At 48.1% G+C, this 13,807-nt stretch overlaps 2 protein-coding genes across 10 annotated transcripts in view; one reads left to right on the top strand and one right to left on the bottom strand.

The window, feature by feature from the left end:
• Positions 1–397, bottom strand: part of KANSL3 (KAT8 regulatory NSL complex subunit 3) — a 41,662-nt gene extending 41,265 nt beyond the window's left edge. For 7 of the 9 annotated variants that reach the window (XM_070380023.1, XM_070380025.1, XM_005891614.3 and 4 more), the window contains exon 1: positions 327–397. The gene's annotated coding sequence lies outside the window, so the exon portion shown is untranslated. Of the gene's footprint in view, positions 1–15; positions 300–326 lie in introns of those variants that run through there. The other 2 variants (XM_070380029.1, XM_070380022.1) reach the window with 2 other exon arrangements.
• Positions 398–5,932: 5,535 nt separating this feature from the next.
• Positions 5,933–13,807, top strand: part of FER1L5 (fer-1 like family member 5) — a 54,523-nt gene continuing 46,648 nt past the window's right edge. The window contains exons 1-7 of the mRNA XM_070380208.1: positions 5,933–6,017; positions 7,073–7,125; positions 7,702–7,793; positions 8,490–8,598; positions 10,958–11,012; positions 11,426–11,535; positions 12,831–12,959. Of these exons, the coding sequence (XP_070236309.1) occupies positions 5,933–6,017; positions 7,073–7,125; positions 7,702–7,793; positions 8,490–8,598; positions 10,958–11,012; positions 11,426–11,535; positions 12,831–12,959 (633 nt within the window). The remainder of the gene's footprint in view (positions 6,018–7,072; positions 7,126–7,701; positions 7,794–8,489; positions 8,599–10,957; positions 11,013–11,425; positions 11,536–12,830; positions 12,960–13,807) is intronic.

Here is a 13,807-nt window from a genome sequence, read left to right as displayed (position 1 = left end):
GCTCATAATTCGCACTTCACAGACGCAGGCGCCGGCTCAAGGGGATGGAGTGACTTGGCCAAGGTCACCGAGAGTTCGCGACGAGGAGCCGCCTCGCACCCGCCTCCCGCCCGCCCCGGCCCGGCTGAGCGCCCGCGTCACGGCGGCCCGAGCCCGCCCCCGGCCCTACACGATCGTCCGACCCAGATCGCCAGGACCCGGGCTCTAGCGCTCGGCCCCCGCATGCCCCGGGAGCCCGGAGATCCTAGCCGAGACCCCCTGCCCGCTCCGACCCGGACCACGACCCCTCAGGCCCGCCATCCCGGCCAGGGCCGACTCTCCCTCACCCGCAATCGTCCGGCCGCGCGCTCGGCCCGGGCCGGATCCCTGTGCGCGTGCGCGCTACCGCCTCCACGCCCTGGCGCCCAGGGCACAGAGAAAAACGCGGAAGTGGATTCCAGCTGGGAAGGGAGGGGCGGTGAGCCGCAAAACCCGGAAACGATGCAGCTGCAAGGGAACCTCTGCTGCTGCTGCTGCTAAGTCGCTTCAGTAGTGTCAGACTCTGTGCGACCCCATAAACGGCAGCCCACCAGGCTCCCCCGTCCCTGGGATTCTCCAGGCAAGAACACTGGAGTGGGTTGCCATTTCCTTCTCCAATGCATGAAAGTGAAAAGTCAAAGTGAAGTCGCTGAGTCGTGTCCGACTCTTCGCAACCCCATGGACTGCAACCCACCAGGCTCCAACGCCCATGGGATTTTCCAGGCAAGAGTACTGGAGTGGGTTGCCATTGCCTTCTCCAAGGGAACCTCTGCTGCTGCTGCTGCTGCTGCTAAGTCACTTCAGTCGTGTCCGACCCTGTGTGACCCCATAGACGGCAGCCCACCAGGCTCCCCCGTCCCTGGGATTCTCCAGGCAAGAACACTGGAATGGGTTGCCATTTCCTTCTCCAATGCATGAAAGTGAAAAGTGAAAGTGAAGTCACTCAGTCGTGTCCGACCCTCAGCGATCCCATGGACTGCAGCCTTCCAGGCTTCTCCCTCCATGGGATTTTCCAGGCAAGAGTACTGGAGTTGGTTGCCATTGCCTTCTCCAAGGGAACCTCTACTTCTGCTTTATTGACTACGCCAAGCCTTTGACTGTGTGGATCACAACAAACTGTGGGAAATTCTTCAAAAGATGGGAATTACCAGACCACCTTACCTCCCTCCTGAGAAATCTGTATTCAGATCAAGAAGCAACAGTTAGAACTGGACATGGAACAACAGACTGGTTCCAAATCAGGAAAGGAGTATGTCAAGGCTATATGTTGTCACCCTACTTACTTAACTTATATGAGAGTACATCATGCAAAATGCTGGGCTGGATGAAGCACAAGCTGGAATCAAGACTGCCAGGAGAATTATCAATAACCTCAAATATGCAGATGACACCACCCTTATGGCAGAAAGAAGAACTAAAGAGCCTCTTGATGAAAGTGAAAGAGGAGAGTGAAAATGTTGGCTTAAAACTCAACGTTCAGAAAACTAAGATCATGGCATGTGGTCCCATCACTTCATGGCCAATAGATGGGGAAACAATGGAAACAGTGAGAGACTTTTTGTTGGGCTCCCAAATCACTGCAGGTGGTGACTGTAGCCATGAAATTAAAAGATGCTTGCTCCTTGGAAGAAAAGTTATGACCAACCTAGATAGTGTATTAAAAAGCAGAGACATTACTTTGCCAACAAAGGTCTGTCTAATCAAAGTTATGTTTTTGGAGTAGCCATGTATGGACGTGAGAGTTGGACTATAAAGGAGGCTGAGCACCGAAGAATTGATGCTTTTGGACTGTGGTGCTGGAGAAGACTCTTGAGAGTCCCTTAGACTGCAGGGGGATCCAACTAGCCAATCAGGAGGAGAAGGGGAGGACAGAGGAGGAGATGGTTGTATGGCATCACAGACTCAGTGGACATGCGTTTGAGTAAGCTCCAGGAGTTGGTAATGGACAGGGAAGGCTGATGTGCTGCAGTTCATGGGATCGCACGACTGAGCTACTGAACTGAACTGAATTGAGAACGCATGCAGGCCTTGCCTGCAGACAGCACAGGGTCCGGAGCATTGGTTCTTGCATCTTCAGCAGGGAAAGTGAGGGTGAGGGAGGAGGCTGGCTCCTGCGGCCCCTATTCTCGCTGTCCCCCACTGTTGTTTTGTAGGTTGCCTGGCCAGGGCCGGGAGGCAGGACAACCTACTTTCCACTCCACAAAGCTCATCCCTTACCTACCAGATTGTGTTCCTTAGGAATTTACTCCTTATGCTGCATGCCTGAAACTAACACAATACTGTAAAGCAACAATACTTAAATTAAAAAAAAAAAAGAATTTACTCAAGAAACAGCCACAATAAAAATACATGTAAAAATTAAAAGTTGCTCTGAGCCTAAAACTGCTCTAAAAAAAAAAAAAACTATTAAAAATAAATAATTTGTGGAGTGCTGCTTGCTGGTCTCTGCAAAGATGTGTCAAGATGGCCCTACCCTTAAGAAGTTAAAGCGAGGCAGTGCTGCCCTCAAGGCAGAGATTAGACTTCGTGGTTGTACTTCGTTGCTTCAGTGGTGTCCATCTCTTTGCAACCCCATGGACTGTAGCCCGCCAGGTTCCTCTGTCCATGGAATACTCCCGGCAAGAATACTGGAGTGAGTTGCCATGCCCTCCTCCAGGGGAGCTTCCCCACCCAGGGATTGAACCTGCCTCTCTTGAGTCTCCTGCACTGGCAGGCAGATTCTTTACCTCTGCGCCACCGGAAAGCCCGGTGAAAAAAATGCATTATCATAAAAAGAAAACACTGAATACAGTATAGATTTAGCCCCCAAATGAGATATGAATGAAAACAGATTGCAGGAAAGGCAGGTGTAATAAACCTGTCATCGTGTGTGATAAACAGTTCAGTTCAGTCGCTCAGTCGTGTCCGACTCTGCAACCCCATGGACTGCAGCACGCCAGGCCTCCCTGTCCATCACCAACTCCCGGAGTTTACTCAAGCTCATGTCCATTGAGTCGGTGATGCCATCCAACCATCTCATCCTCTGTCATCCCCTTCTCCTCTACCTTCAATCTTTCCCAGCATCAGGGTCTTTTCAGATGAGTCAGTTCTTCAGGTGGCCAAAGTATTGGATTATCATCTTCAGCATCAGCCCTTCCAATGAATATTCAGGACTGATTTCCTTTAGGATGGACTGGTTGGATCTCCTTGCTGTCCAAGGGACTCTCAAGAGTCTTCTCCAACACCACAGTTCAAAAGCATCAATTCTTCAGTGCTCAGCTTTCTTTATAGTCCAACTTTCACATCCATACATGATTACTGGAAAAACCATAGCTTTGACTAGACAGACCTTTGTTGGCAAAGTAATGTCTCTGCTTTTTAATATGCTGTCTAGGTTGGTCATAACTTTTCTTCCAGGGAGCAAGCATCTTTTAATTTCACAGCTACAGTCATTGTGATCTGCAATGATTTTGGAGCCTAAAAAAATAGTCTGTCACTGTTTCCCCGTCTATTGGCCATAAAGTGATGGGACCAGACGCCATGATCTTAGTTTTCTGAATGTTGAGTTTTAAGCCAACTTTTTCACTCTCCTCTTTCACTTTCATCAAGAAGCTCTTCAGTTCTTCTTCACTTTGTGCCATAAGGGTGGTGTCATCTACATATCTGAGGTTATTGATATTTCTCCCGGCAATCTTGATTCCAGCTCGTGCTTCTTCATCCAGTCCAGCGTTTCTCATGGTGTACTCTGCATATAAGTTAAATATGCAGATAAACAACAGTGCCTGCCTGGCAAGTCAGTTGTTTCTGACTCTTTGTGACCCCATGGACTGTATGTTAGCCCGCTAGGCTCCTCTGTTTATGGAATTCTCCAGGCAGGAATACTGGAGTGGGTTGCCATGCCCTCCTCCAGGGTAGATAAAGTCTAAAAGTGATGAGTTGGAAAGTTTGGGAGAGAGAAGCTGGGAGATGGGAAAGGAGTGAAAGATGATGTAAAGAACTGACTTGGTAGATAATCTCTTAAAGTGAAAAATTCAAGAGATGTTATTTAAATATACTAGAGATAGAAAGGTTAATATTATTAGGATGACAGGAAAAGGGCAGGCTTTGGTTCATCTTTCACCACCCTTAATTCTCTTGCCCTGGCACTTACTTTGCTCTAGCATTCTGCTGTTTTTTTCTCTTTATGTCTGATCAGCACAGTGTATGAACTGATATGTTTTCTCTGCCCCTTCTTCCTTCCTCAGCACACCAAGTTAATCTTTTTTTTTTCATTCTTTGCCAATCGGGGAGGTGATAAATGGTATCTTATTGTATTTCTTTGCTTATTAATGAGCTTGAACTTTTTTTTTTAACATATTTTTCTTGTTTAGGGGACTTCTGAGTCCAATTTGGCAAAATGACAAATAGTATCTCATTGCATTTCTCTAATTAGTAAATAGGGTGAATTTGTTTTTGCATCTTTTTTTTTTTTTTTTAAATCTGTTTGGGCAATCTAAACTTTGCCCATTTCACTCTGGAGTATTCATCTTTTTCTTATTGAATTATAAGAACTGTTGCAGATGTTCCCTACCTTGATATTTGTCTTTTTTCTATACAAGAATCTTAAATTCTATGTGATCAAATCTATCAACCTCTTCCTTTACTGGGTTTGCTTTTGTGTCATGATTAGTTTGGAAAATCTTTCACAAAGCAACAAGCATTGTGTCATTGTTAGATTTCAAGAAAAACTGTCAGGAAGACTAAAAGCAATCCTGGCACCATAATGACACATCCAGTTTGTTTGTTTTTAATTGTTGTTGTTCTTTGAATGTTATACATGTTTTAGAATGCGTAGTAAGCTTAGTGCTAAATTGTTTCATCAATTAATACACATTTTTAAAACATTCATTAATTTTTATACTAATGGGACTTCCCTGGGGGTCCAGTGGCTAAGACTCCCCACTCCCAATGCAAGGGGTGCAGGTTCCATCCCCCATCAGGAAACTAAGATCCCACATACCCTGTGGCCAAAAAACCGAAACATAAAACAAATTCAATAAAGACTTTAAAAATGGTCCACATCAAAAAACAACAAAAAAAGTCAATAAGTTCGCATGCTGCAACTAAGACCCGGCACAGCCAAATAAATAAATTGACAAAAATTTTTTTTCATGCTAACTATTGGATGTAGTTAGATGTAGGTTATATAATGATCAACCCTAAAGTAGAAAAAGCTTAGGGACAACAAGAGCAATGACCTGCTCCATTCTCATTCTGAGAGGCCTTGAGAGCAAGCAAGATACCACAAGATTATATTGTCAGTGAGATTTTTCCTTAGAGAGTTTTCTTTAACCTTACAAACCCAGCTGGCTGGCATAGGAATTTGTTAATGAGTAAGCTAGTTTGGTTAAAGAAAGACTCATTATCTAAACCCATGTCCTCTTTAGAAAAAGGGAGGCCTCGATGTTTGCTTCCACATTAGGAAGGACTTCTGAAACATCACTGAAATCATCTTTGAGTTCCCTATTCCTTTTCTCAACTCACTTCCCTTCTCTATTTTCTTATGGAAACAGTGTGACTTTGGCAATGATTCAGTCCAGATATCTTGCTTGTATAAAGAGAACGTATTCCCCTTTTCCCTGATCTTGAAATTAGAAGAACAGTAAGAATGAGAGAGAAAAGAAAATGGGAAGGGGAAATGAAATTTAGTCAAGCTATTTTGTTTCTACAGCCCTGGTCACCTGAAGCCACTGGCTTCATCATGCCCTATGACTTCTTCGTCTTTCCATCCTCTTCATTCCTCTCCAGAATCAAGAACCACCGGCCTTTGTGACATCACCTCTGTTGCCAAGCAACAGACCTTACTCACCCTATAAGCCTTAGGAGAAGCCCCAGACCAAGGTGCTCCAGGCAGGAAGTTTCGCCTGAGAAGGACATTGAGAAGTAGGTGGGGAAGATGCTGAGGCTTATCATGCAGTCGGCCAAGATTAGCCCACCCCTAAGCCCCCCACCCAGACCCTGCGTGTCCGTGTACTTCAGAGGTAAGAGCCAGGACTCCCAAGAGGCAACATGTGTCCAGTGTAAACTAGACCCATTGGTGCCCTACTATGTAAAAGATGCCGTGTGACCAAAAGGCGAGGTAGACATCATCCGGGTCTTTCAAATTTATCATCCTTATTGCTATGATTTCTCTTAGTAGATGACTTAGTAGATGACTCCTCTGCCTTCATTTTTTCTGGTGAATGGCTACATGTCCAGCTCTTTGCAACCCCATGAACTGTAGGCTACCAAGCTCTTCTGTCCAAGGAATTCTCCAGGCAAGAATACTGGAGTGGGTTACCATGCCCTCACACACATATTCGTTCCTTGGGAAGAATCTCAGATTTACCAATTTAGGGGTTCTTTGCAGGGCTATGGACTGTTCTTTGTTAAAGATGTTTCTGGAGAAGACAAATTGTAGTGGATAAAGACCTTTCAACCCATTAGAGATGTTTTAGGATGTCTCAGGGTACACTGGCTTTACCGTTGGTTGTTACTCAACAGTAACAACGGAACCCTTAAATCCCGGTGCCTTAACACAGCAGAAGTTCACCTCTTGCTTACAACCAAGTCTAACGTTGGTGGTACAGATCAGGCAGCAATCCTGAATGACTCCTCCAAACAGTAGATTGGGGACCAGCTGCTTGTTGCTGGTGGCTGCAGAGTCACCACCAGGCATCGCTCTGCCCGCAGAAGGTGAGAGTGGACACTCTCGTGGGAAGCTTCGGGAGCCAATCCAGGCAGAAGTTAAGTATCGCTCCCACACTCCATTGGCCAGGACGAGTTATCCGGCCCCACCCTGGTGCGAGATGACTGGGAACTGTGTACCCAGGAGGAAAATGAACACATAACATTATCTGTCACATGGGGGTGATGTCACTCTTAACAAAAGGTGAGAAATTTGGAAAACTCCAAAGTTACAAAGAATCAGTGCCACATCACATCTGCCAATGTAGACTGGATGTTTTCTTAGAGAGTCTGACCTCTCTTTGCTCACTCGAACCTAGACTTTGAAACATGTCCTATAGCATATGCTGGCCCCTTGGTGTCTTTTCAGATGTCAAGAGGACAACTCGTGAGGTGGAGGGCAATCACCCCGTGTGGAATGAGGTAAAACACATCAGGGCAAGCCCAGATGAGACCATGACAAGCCCAGCATTCAGGCTGGGTCCAGACTGACTGTGCTCAGAAGTCTAGGGAGGGGACAGGGGCCTCCTCAGCCTTCCCATGGCTGGAGCATCTTGCCCTGTGAGCAGCCTCTGTGCTGAGAAGGCTGTGTGGGGTCTCAGGGCCACTGCAACCACAGCTGCTCAGAGCTTCCTCCCTCACCCTAGGGAGGGACTCAGCTTGTCCAACCAGCCATCCTGATGTTCCCAGAGACAGGGCTCACTCTGCAGGATCCCCTCTCATCTCCCATCCATCCTCGTCCCACCACCTGATTCCCAAGCCCCTTAACTACTAACAAGCCCCCAGTATAGTAGCTAAGCTCTAGGAGCTCAGGGAGGATGCCCAGTTCCTGGGTGAAGGTAACAAATGCCTCCTCTTAGGAAACTGGACTTGAGGGGGAGTCCTCAGTTCAAGAGAAACCCAGTGCCAGACCTTCACCTGCATCTTTTCTCATTTCCTAGAAGGATGGGAAGGGGGCGGGGTAGAGGGAGGGTACTGACTTCTCCGTGGCTCCCCTAGACGCTCATCTGGCACCTCTGGAACCACCCCCTGCAGAAGGACTCTTTCCTGCAAATCACCCTTCGAGACATGGGTTCAGTGAAGAAGGAAAGGTAAGGCTCCCCCAGAGAGAGGCAGGAGGAGCCTGATTCTCTGACCAAAGCTACAGCAGATGCTGTGTCTCCAGTCTCTAATCCATAACTCACTCAGATGCAAGGACTAGAACCCACTCTAGACAGCTAATAACAAAAAAAAAAAAAAGGTATCAAGACTAGGATTATAGATAGACAGATCAAACAGAATTAGGAAACTGGGGACTCAGGAGCTTTCTGTCTCTTTTGAACACACAGGATCTCAAACCTGTTTCTTTCTGCCCAACACTGGTTTCTCATCACAGCCCCATTCCAGTGCCCTACTGAGACTGAGCTATGGCATCCCAGGTCAAAATTCCTAGGACAGAGAATTTGATTGGCCCAGTTTTGGTCAGATGCCCACCTCCTGGTCCAATCAGCTGTTCCTTAGCACAGGTCCTGTTCCAGAGGAGCGTGGGAGCAGAGCTTCTGGAAAGGGGCTGAGCACAGCATGGCAGAGCCAGTAACTAGGGTGCCCACTGGCAAGGAAGCCCCCAAGCCAGTTCCCAGAGAGTTGCGAGTCCTGCGCCCTCTAGTGGGTGCTCCGCATCACCGCATCCTTCTTCTGTCTGGACAGCACAGCCTCAAGGAGGGAAAAGACATCCCGGGGTAAAGCTATGCCTGAGACTGAGAAGGACACCTGGCTCAGGATCTCACACCTGCTCCCTGTCTCCCCAGGTTCATTGGCATGGCCACAGTACTGCTCAAGCCCTTGGTGAAAAAACCAAGACAGATCCTTTTTGTGAATGACCTAACCCTGCTCAACCATTCCATGATGCCCACAGAGGTGAGTCAGGCCCCAGGGAGGGTGGCTGAAGGAGTGGGGGGCAGCTGATGAAGCTGGGCCATGCACTGCAGCAGTATCTCAGTGTCCCCCCCAACCAAGAGAACATTTTCTACCCTGGGGGACCCATCACACTTGTCATCATCTCCCCGAGTTACATGACGCTCTCCATGTACCGACTCACCTCTACCCTTCATCCACCCATTAAGATCAGTATTCAGCCAATTGTCTGCAGGTGTCAGCAACTGTGCTAGGTCTGGGATACAAACTTGAACGAAGCCCACATGTGTTGTCACTCACATGGCAAGCACTCCAGCACATGTGTACTGGGGTCTGTAAAGCTACTTCACTGAGGTCAGGAGGGAAGGAATGATTTCACTTGAGAGAAAATGAAAGGCTTTACAGAGGAGGTGATGAAGACCAACCAGATGAGAATAAGCAAATGCGATTTATTCAGAGCTTGCTATTAATATATAACAAGGGGCTTCCCTGGTGGCTTAGTGGTAAAGAATCTGCCTACAACGGAGGAGACACGGATTCGATCCCCGGGTCAGGAAGATCCCCTAAAGAAAGAAATGGCAATCCGCTCCAGTATTCTTGCCTGGGAAATCCCATGGACAGAGGAGCCTGGTGGGCTATAGTCCATGGGGTCACAGAAGAGTCGCACAACTTCGCGGCTAAACAACAACAACAGATATAACAAGGGAGTCAGCACTTGGATTTGACAGAGACGCAAAGCCAGGCAGAGGAATGAGAAAACTCAATGGTAGAAAAAAGGGAAGACTTCAGGTATGTCCTGATGGGAGGCTGTTGATGTGAGGGGAGCTGTAAGTGGACCAACTAGAAGCTGAGCACCCTATGTGATTGCTTAGGGGTATATATTTGGCTTTCTCCCGTTGGCCCTGAGCTAAAAGTGGGAACAAAATTAAGGGATTCATTGGTTATTAATCAAGTCCTGGCTGTTTGTCGCTAGAGCTGGTGGTCTGACTTTCTATAGGTCCGACTCACAGCAAACTGACTTCCTGGGCTGGTTACTGTAAGTATCAGGTTCGTTTCCTGAGCTGATTGCTACAGAGTGTAGGTCAGAGTTCCACTTTTATAGATTAAAAAAATTTTTTATGTGGTTTTATTTATTTATTTTTGGCTGTTCTGGGTCTTGGTTGCTGTGCAGGCCTTTTCTCTACTTTTTCTCAACTAGAGAGTAGCAAGGGCTACTGGTTGCAGTGTGAAGGCTGCTCATTGCAATGGCTTCTGTGGTTGCAGAGCACCATCTCTAGGGCACTCGCATTTCAGTAGTTGCTGCTCCCGGGCTCTGGAGCACAGGCTCAATAGCTGTGGTGCACGGGCTTAGTTGCTTCTCAGCATGTGGGATCTTCCTGGACCAGGGGTCAAACCTGTGTCTCCTGCATTGGCAGGAGGATTCTTAACCACTGAGCCACCAGGGAAGCCCTATAGATGGTTTTTAAGGAGAGCCGTGGTGGCTCAGATGGTAAAGAATCCACCTGAAATTCAGGAGACACAAGTTCAGTCCCTGGGTTGGGAAGATCCCCTGGAAGTGGGCATGGCAACCCACTCCAATATTCTTGCCTGGAAAATCCCCATGGACAGAGGAGCCTGGTGGGCTGTAGTCCATGTGGTCGCAAAGAGTCAGACATGATGGAGCGACTAAGCACAGCAGCACATGAGTTTGCCCAATGGATAGGAAAGAAAGACAGCCCCTGGCAGGAATATAAGGTGCTTGTGTGGAGGCTGGAGGGACAAAAGGCAGCCTGGCATGTTCAGGAGGGTGGGCTGCCTGCACTGGGGGAGGGGCCGAGAAGGCCTGACTGTGGGAGAGCGGAGATCGGGCAGCGGCCAGAGGCCGGAAGGAAAGGGTCTTGCGGGGTTTACGCAGATACGCTGTGACTTTACTCTGATAGTTTAGGGCACTTAGGGCGTTCAGGGGTCAATTCTGACGATGGCTGAGCAGTGAGGGCGCTTGGAGGCAAGAGGTCAATTGGGTGTTTGCTGGAGTTCCCACAAGGCGTCATGAGATGTTGGGCTAGCATCAGTGGTTCTAGACTGGTCCCAAGTCACCTCTCTCTCCTCCCCACCCTGCGGCATTCTGTTCTGTCACCACCACTGCCGCGCGCCTCCTCTGTTCTTCAGCCCCGTCCGCAGTGACCCATTGCTCTCTCCCCATCAGTTCATGACCTCCCTCCACCCCAGACTGCACAGTCCCCCCGGTGGGGTCCTGTACCATGGTCAGCATCACTCCACCCAGGATGGCTGGGTGTGAGTCCTGCCAGGATGGACCAGGTTCCAGTGCCGTGATCTTGCCGGGGATTGCAGGATCTTACAGCTCCCTGCCTTTGCCTTGCAGTGCACTGTCACCTTACAGGCAGCCCTTATGACCTACAAGGATATCGAGAAGATCGGTATGTACTTCCACGGGGCTGAGCCCTGCCCTTCTCCAACCGTAGCTGGATGGGCTCTTGGGGATCTTGGAGACCCAACCCTTGAGGCCTATAGGATTATGAGCTCTCCAGACACCTCCCCAGTATGTCTACTTGTCACCGTAGACATAAGACTCAGCCTCCAAGGGGCTGCAGAGAGAGGCAAGGATGACCGTTCCCCAGAGCATGCCCCGCCCATGTACAGTGAGGCCAGGGGTACCGAGGGTAGGTGGGGACCATGGAGGGTTCTGGAAGGGCATGTGCCCTTGCCAGGGCCTCTTGGCTGTGATTTTAGTTAGCACTGGGGACACTGGGGACAGAACGATGAAAGGGGGGACATGCCCTCAAGTATCCTGCTCTCCCCCATGAGAGCCCACCCTGGGCTGTTTCCCCAGGCGATGAAGACCTCCTGGCCATAACAGCTCAAGAGGTGGCCAAGCAGAAGCTGATGTTTCCCAGCACCACAGTGCACAAGGCTCTGTCCCCAAAGCCTCAGCACTTCCAGGTGAGGCCCTTCACTGAGTCTCAGGAGAGCAGAAGAAGCACAGATCATAGATTCAACTGCAGAGAAGTTTAAAATGTTCAGTGCCTACCAACACAGCATTGTAAATCAACTATTCTCCAACAAACACTGAAAAAGTAAAATAAATTAATACCATTATGGTAAAAAAAAAAAAAAAAGCAAACCATAACATGAATGATTATTTTTTAGTTTATTGAAACATGTTTTATGTACCAGAATATGGTGTTTCTTGGTAAATATTCTGTGCACACTTAAGAATAATTTGCATTCTGCCACTGCTGGATCAAATAGTCTATAAATGTCCATCAGGTCAAGTTGATTGATTGTTGTTGTTCTTTAGTCTCTAAGTCATGTCCAATTCTTTTGCGACTCCATGGACTGTAGCCCACCAGCCTCCTCTGTCCATGGGATTCTCCAGGCAAGAATCCTGGAGTGGGTTGCCATTTCCTTCTCCAGGGGATCTTCCCGACCCAGGGATGGAACCCAGTCTCCTGCCTTGGCTGGTGGGTTCTTTACCGCTGAGCCACTGGGGAAGCCAAGTTGATTGATGGTGCTATTCTAATGTAATGATGATTTTCTGCCTACCTGTTATATCAATAGAGAGAAGAGTTTTTGCTTCTTTCTCTTTATACCTCTATCAGCTTTTGCTTCATATATTGTGAAGATCTGTCATCAGGGTATAAACAAAAATGCTTATAATCTTTATATGTCCTCGTCATTAACTGGTGCTTTTATCACAATGAAATACACTTCCTTACCTCTGGTAACAAATAAATAATTAAATAAAAATAAATAAAGTGTTCAGTTCTGTAAAAAGATCACAAGTATAAAAGACAAGATACTGGGACTTCCCCGGTGGTCTAGCAGCTGAGACTCTGCACTCCCAGTGCAGGGGCCCCAGGTTCAATCCCTGGTCGGGGAACTAGACCCACATGCCGTAACTGAGACTTGGTGCAGTCAAATAAATATTCAAAACAAACAGAACAACAGCAACTGAGAAATGTTCGACCCTATTCTGTAACAAGTCCCTCCCATTCAGTAAACCCTGTGTCCCAAAATGAAACCCAAACTGAACCCAAATGAAAAGGCAAAGAGGAGGTGACAGTTCCCTTAGGAAGAAACAGAGGGAACCAGAGCCTTCTCAGGGCTTTAGGGCCCCTTTCTATCGGCAGTAGATGCTTCTTACCAGAACATATTGTTCTTTCAGAAAAGAGTCCCCCTTGACAAATAGGAGCCTGGACCCCCAAAGTCAGTTTCCCCTGGTCTCTCCCCTGCAGGTCCGAGTGCAGGTGTTTGAAGCCCGGCAGCTGATGGGCAACGACATCAAGCCAGTGGTGAAGGTGGTCATCGGAGGCCACCAGCACCACTCACGGATCAAGATGGGGAACAACCCTTTCTTCAATGAGGTGGGTGGCCCATGCCCTTCGGAGCTGAATGGGGTACTTGGGTCAAAGGGGCCGGCCGAGGGCTAGGCATTTCCTGCTGGTGGATGGCAAGCTTGCTCCCCGACTCTGCTGCTTTTATTTGTTTGTCCCACAAAACTGGGCACAGATGGTCAAACACCACGGAGAGCATAGCACGTGGACACATAAGTGATGACGATGGGGCAAGACTACAGTGGACAGGGATGTGAGGGGACAGAGATCTGGGGAGACAGGAATCTGGGGGGGCAGGGCCTGGGGGATAAAGATCTGGGAGGGCCGCCGATGCAACCAGAAAGCGCAGGCCCCATGTAGAAGTGATAGCAATCCGGCCTCATCACTTCATGGCAAATAGAAGGGGGAAAAGTGGAAGCAGTGACAGACTTTCTTTTCTTGGGCTCCAAAATCACTGCTGATGGTGACTACAGCCATGAAATTAAAAGACACTTGTTCCTTGGAAGAAGAGCTGTGACAAACCTAGACAACTTCAATGTCTCTGTATTAAAAAGCAGAGGCATCACTTTGCTGACAAAGGTTTGCATAGCTGAAAGCTATGGTTTTTCTAGTAGTCAGGTACGGATATGAGAGTTGGACCATAAAGAAAGCTGAGCGCTGAAGAATTGATGCTTTCAAACTATGGCGCTGGAGAAGACTCTCGAGAATCCTTTGGATTGCAAGAGGATCAAACCAGTCAATCCTAAAGGAGATCAGTCCTGAATATTCATTGGAAGGACTGATGCTGAAGCTGAAACTCCAATACTTTGGCCACCTGATGTGAAGAACTGACTCATTAGAAAAGACCACGATGCTGGGAAAGATTGAAAGCAGGAGGA

The sequence above is a fragment of the Bos mutus genome, chromosome 11 (assembly GCF_027580195.1).
Source record: "Bos mutus isolate GX-2022 chromosome 11, NWIPB_WYAK_1.1, whole genome shotgun sequence".
NCBI classification, from domain to species: Eukaryota; Metazoa; Chordata; class Mammalia; order Artiodactyla; family Bovidae; genus Bos; species Bos mutus.
Note: the sequence above shows the minus strand (reverse complement) of the source record. Positions and strands in the feature narration are given on the sequence as shown.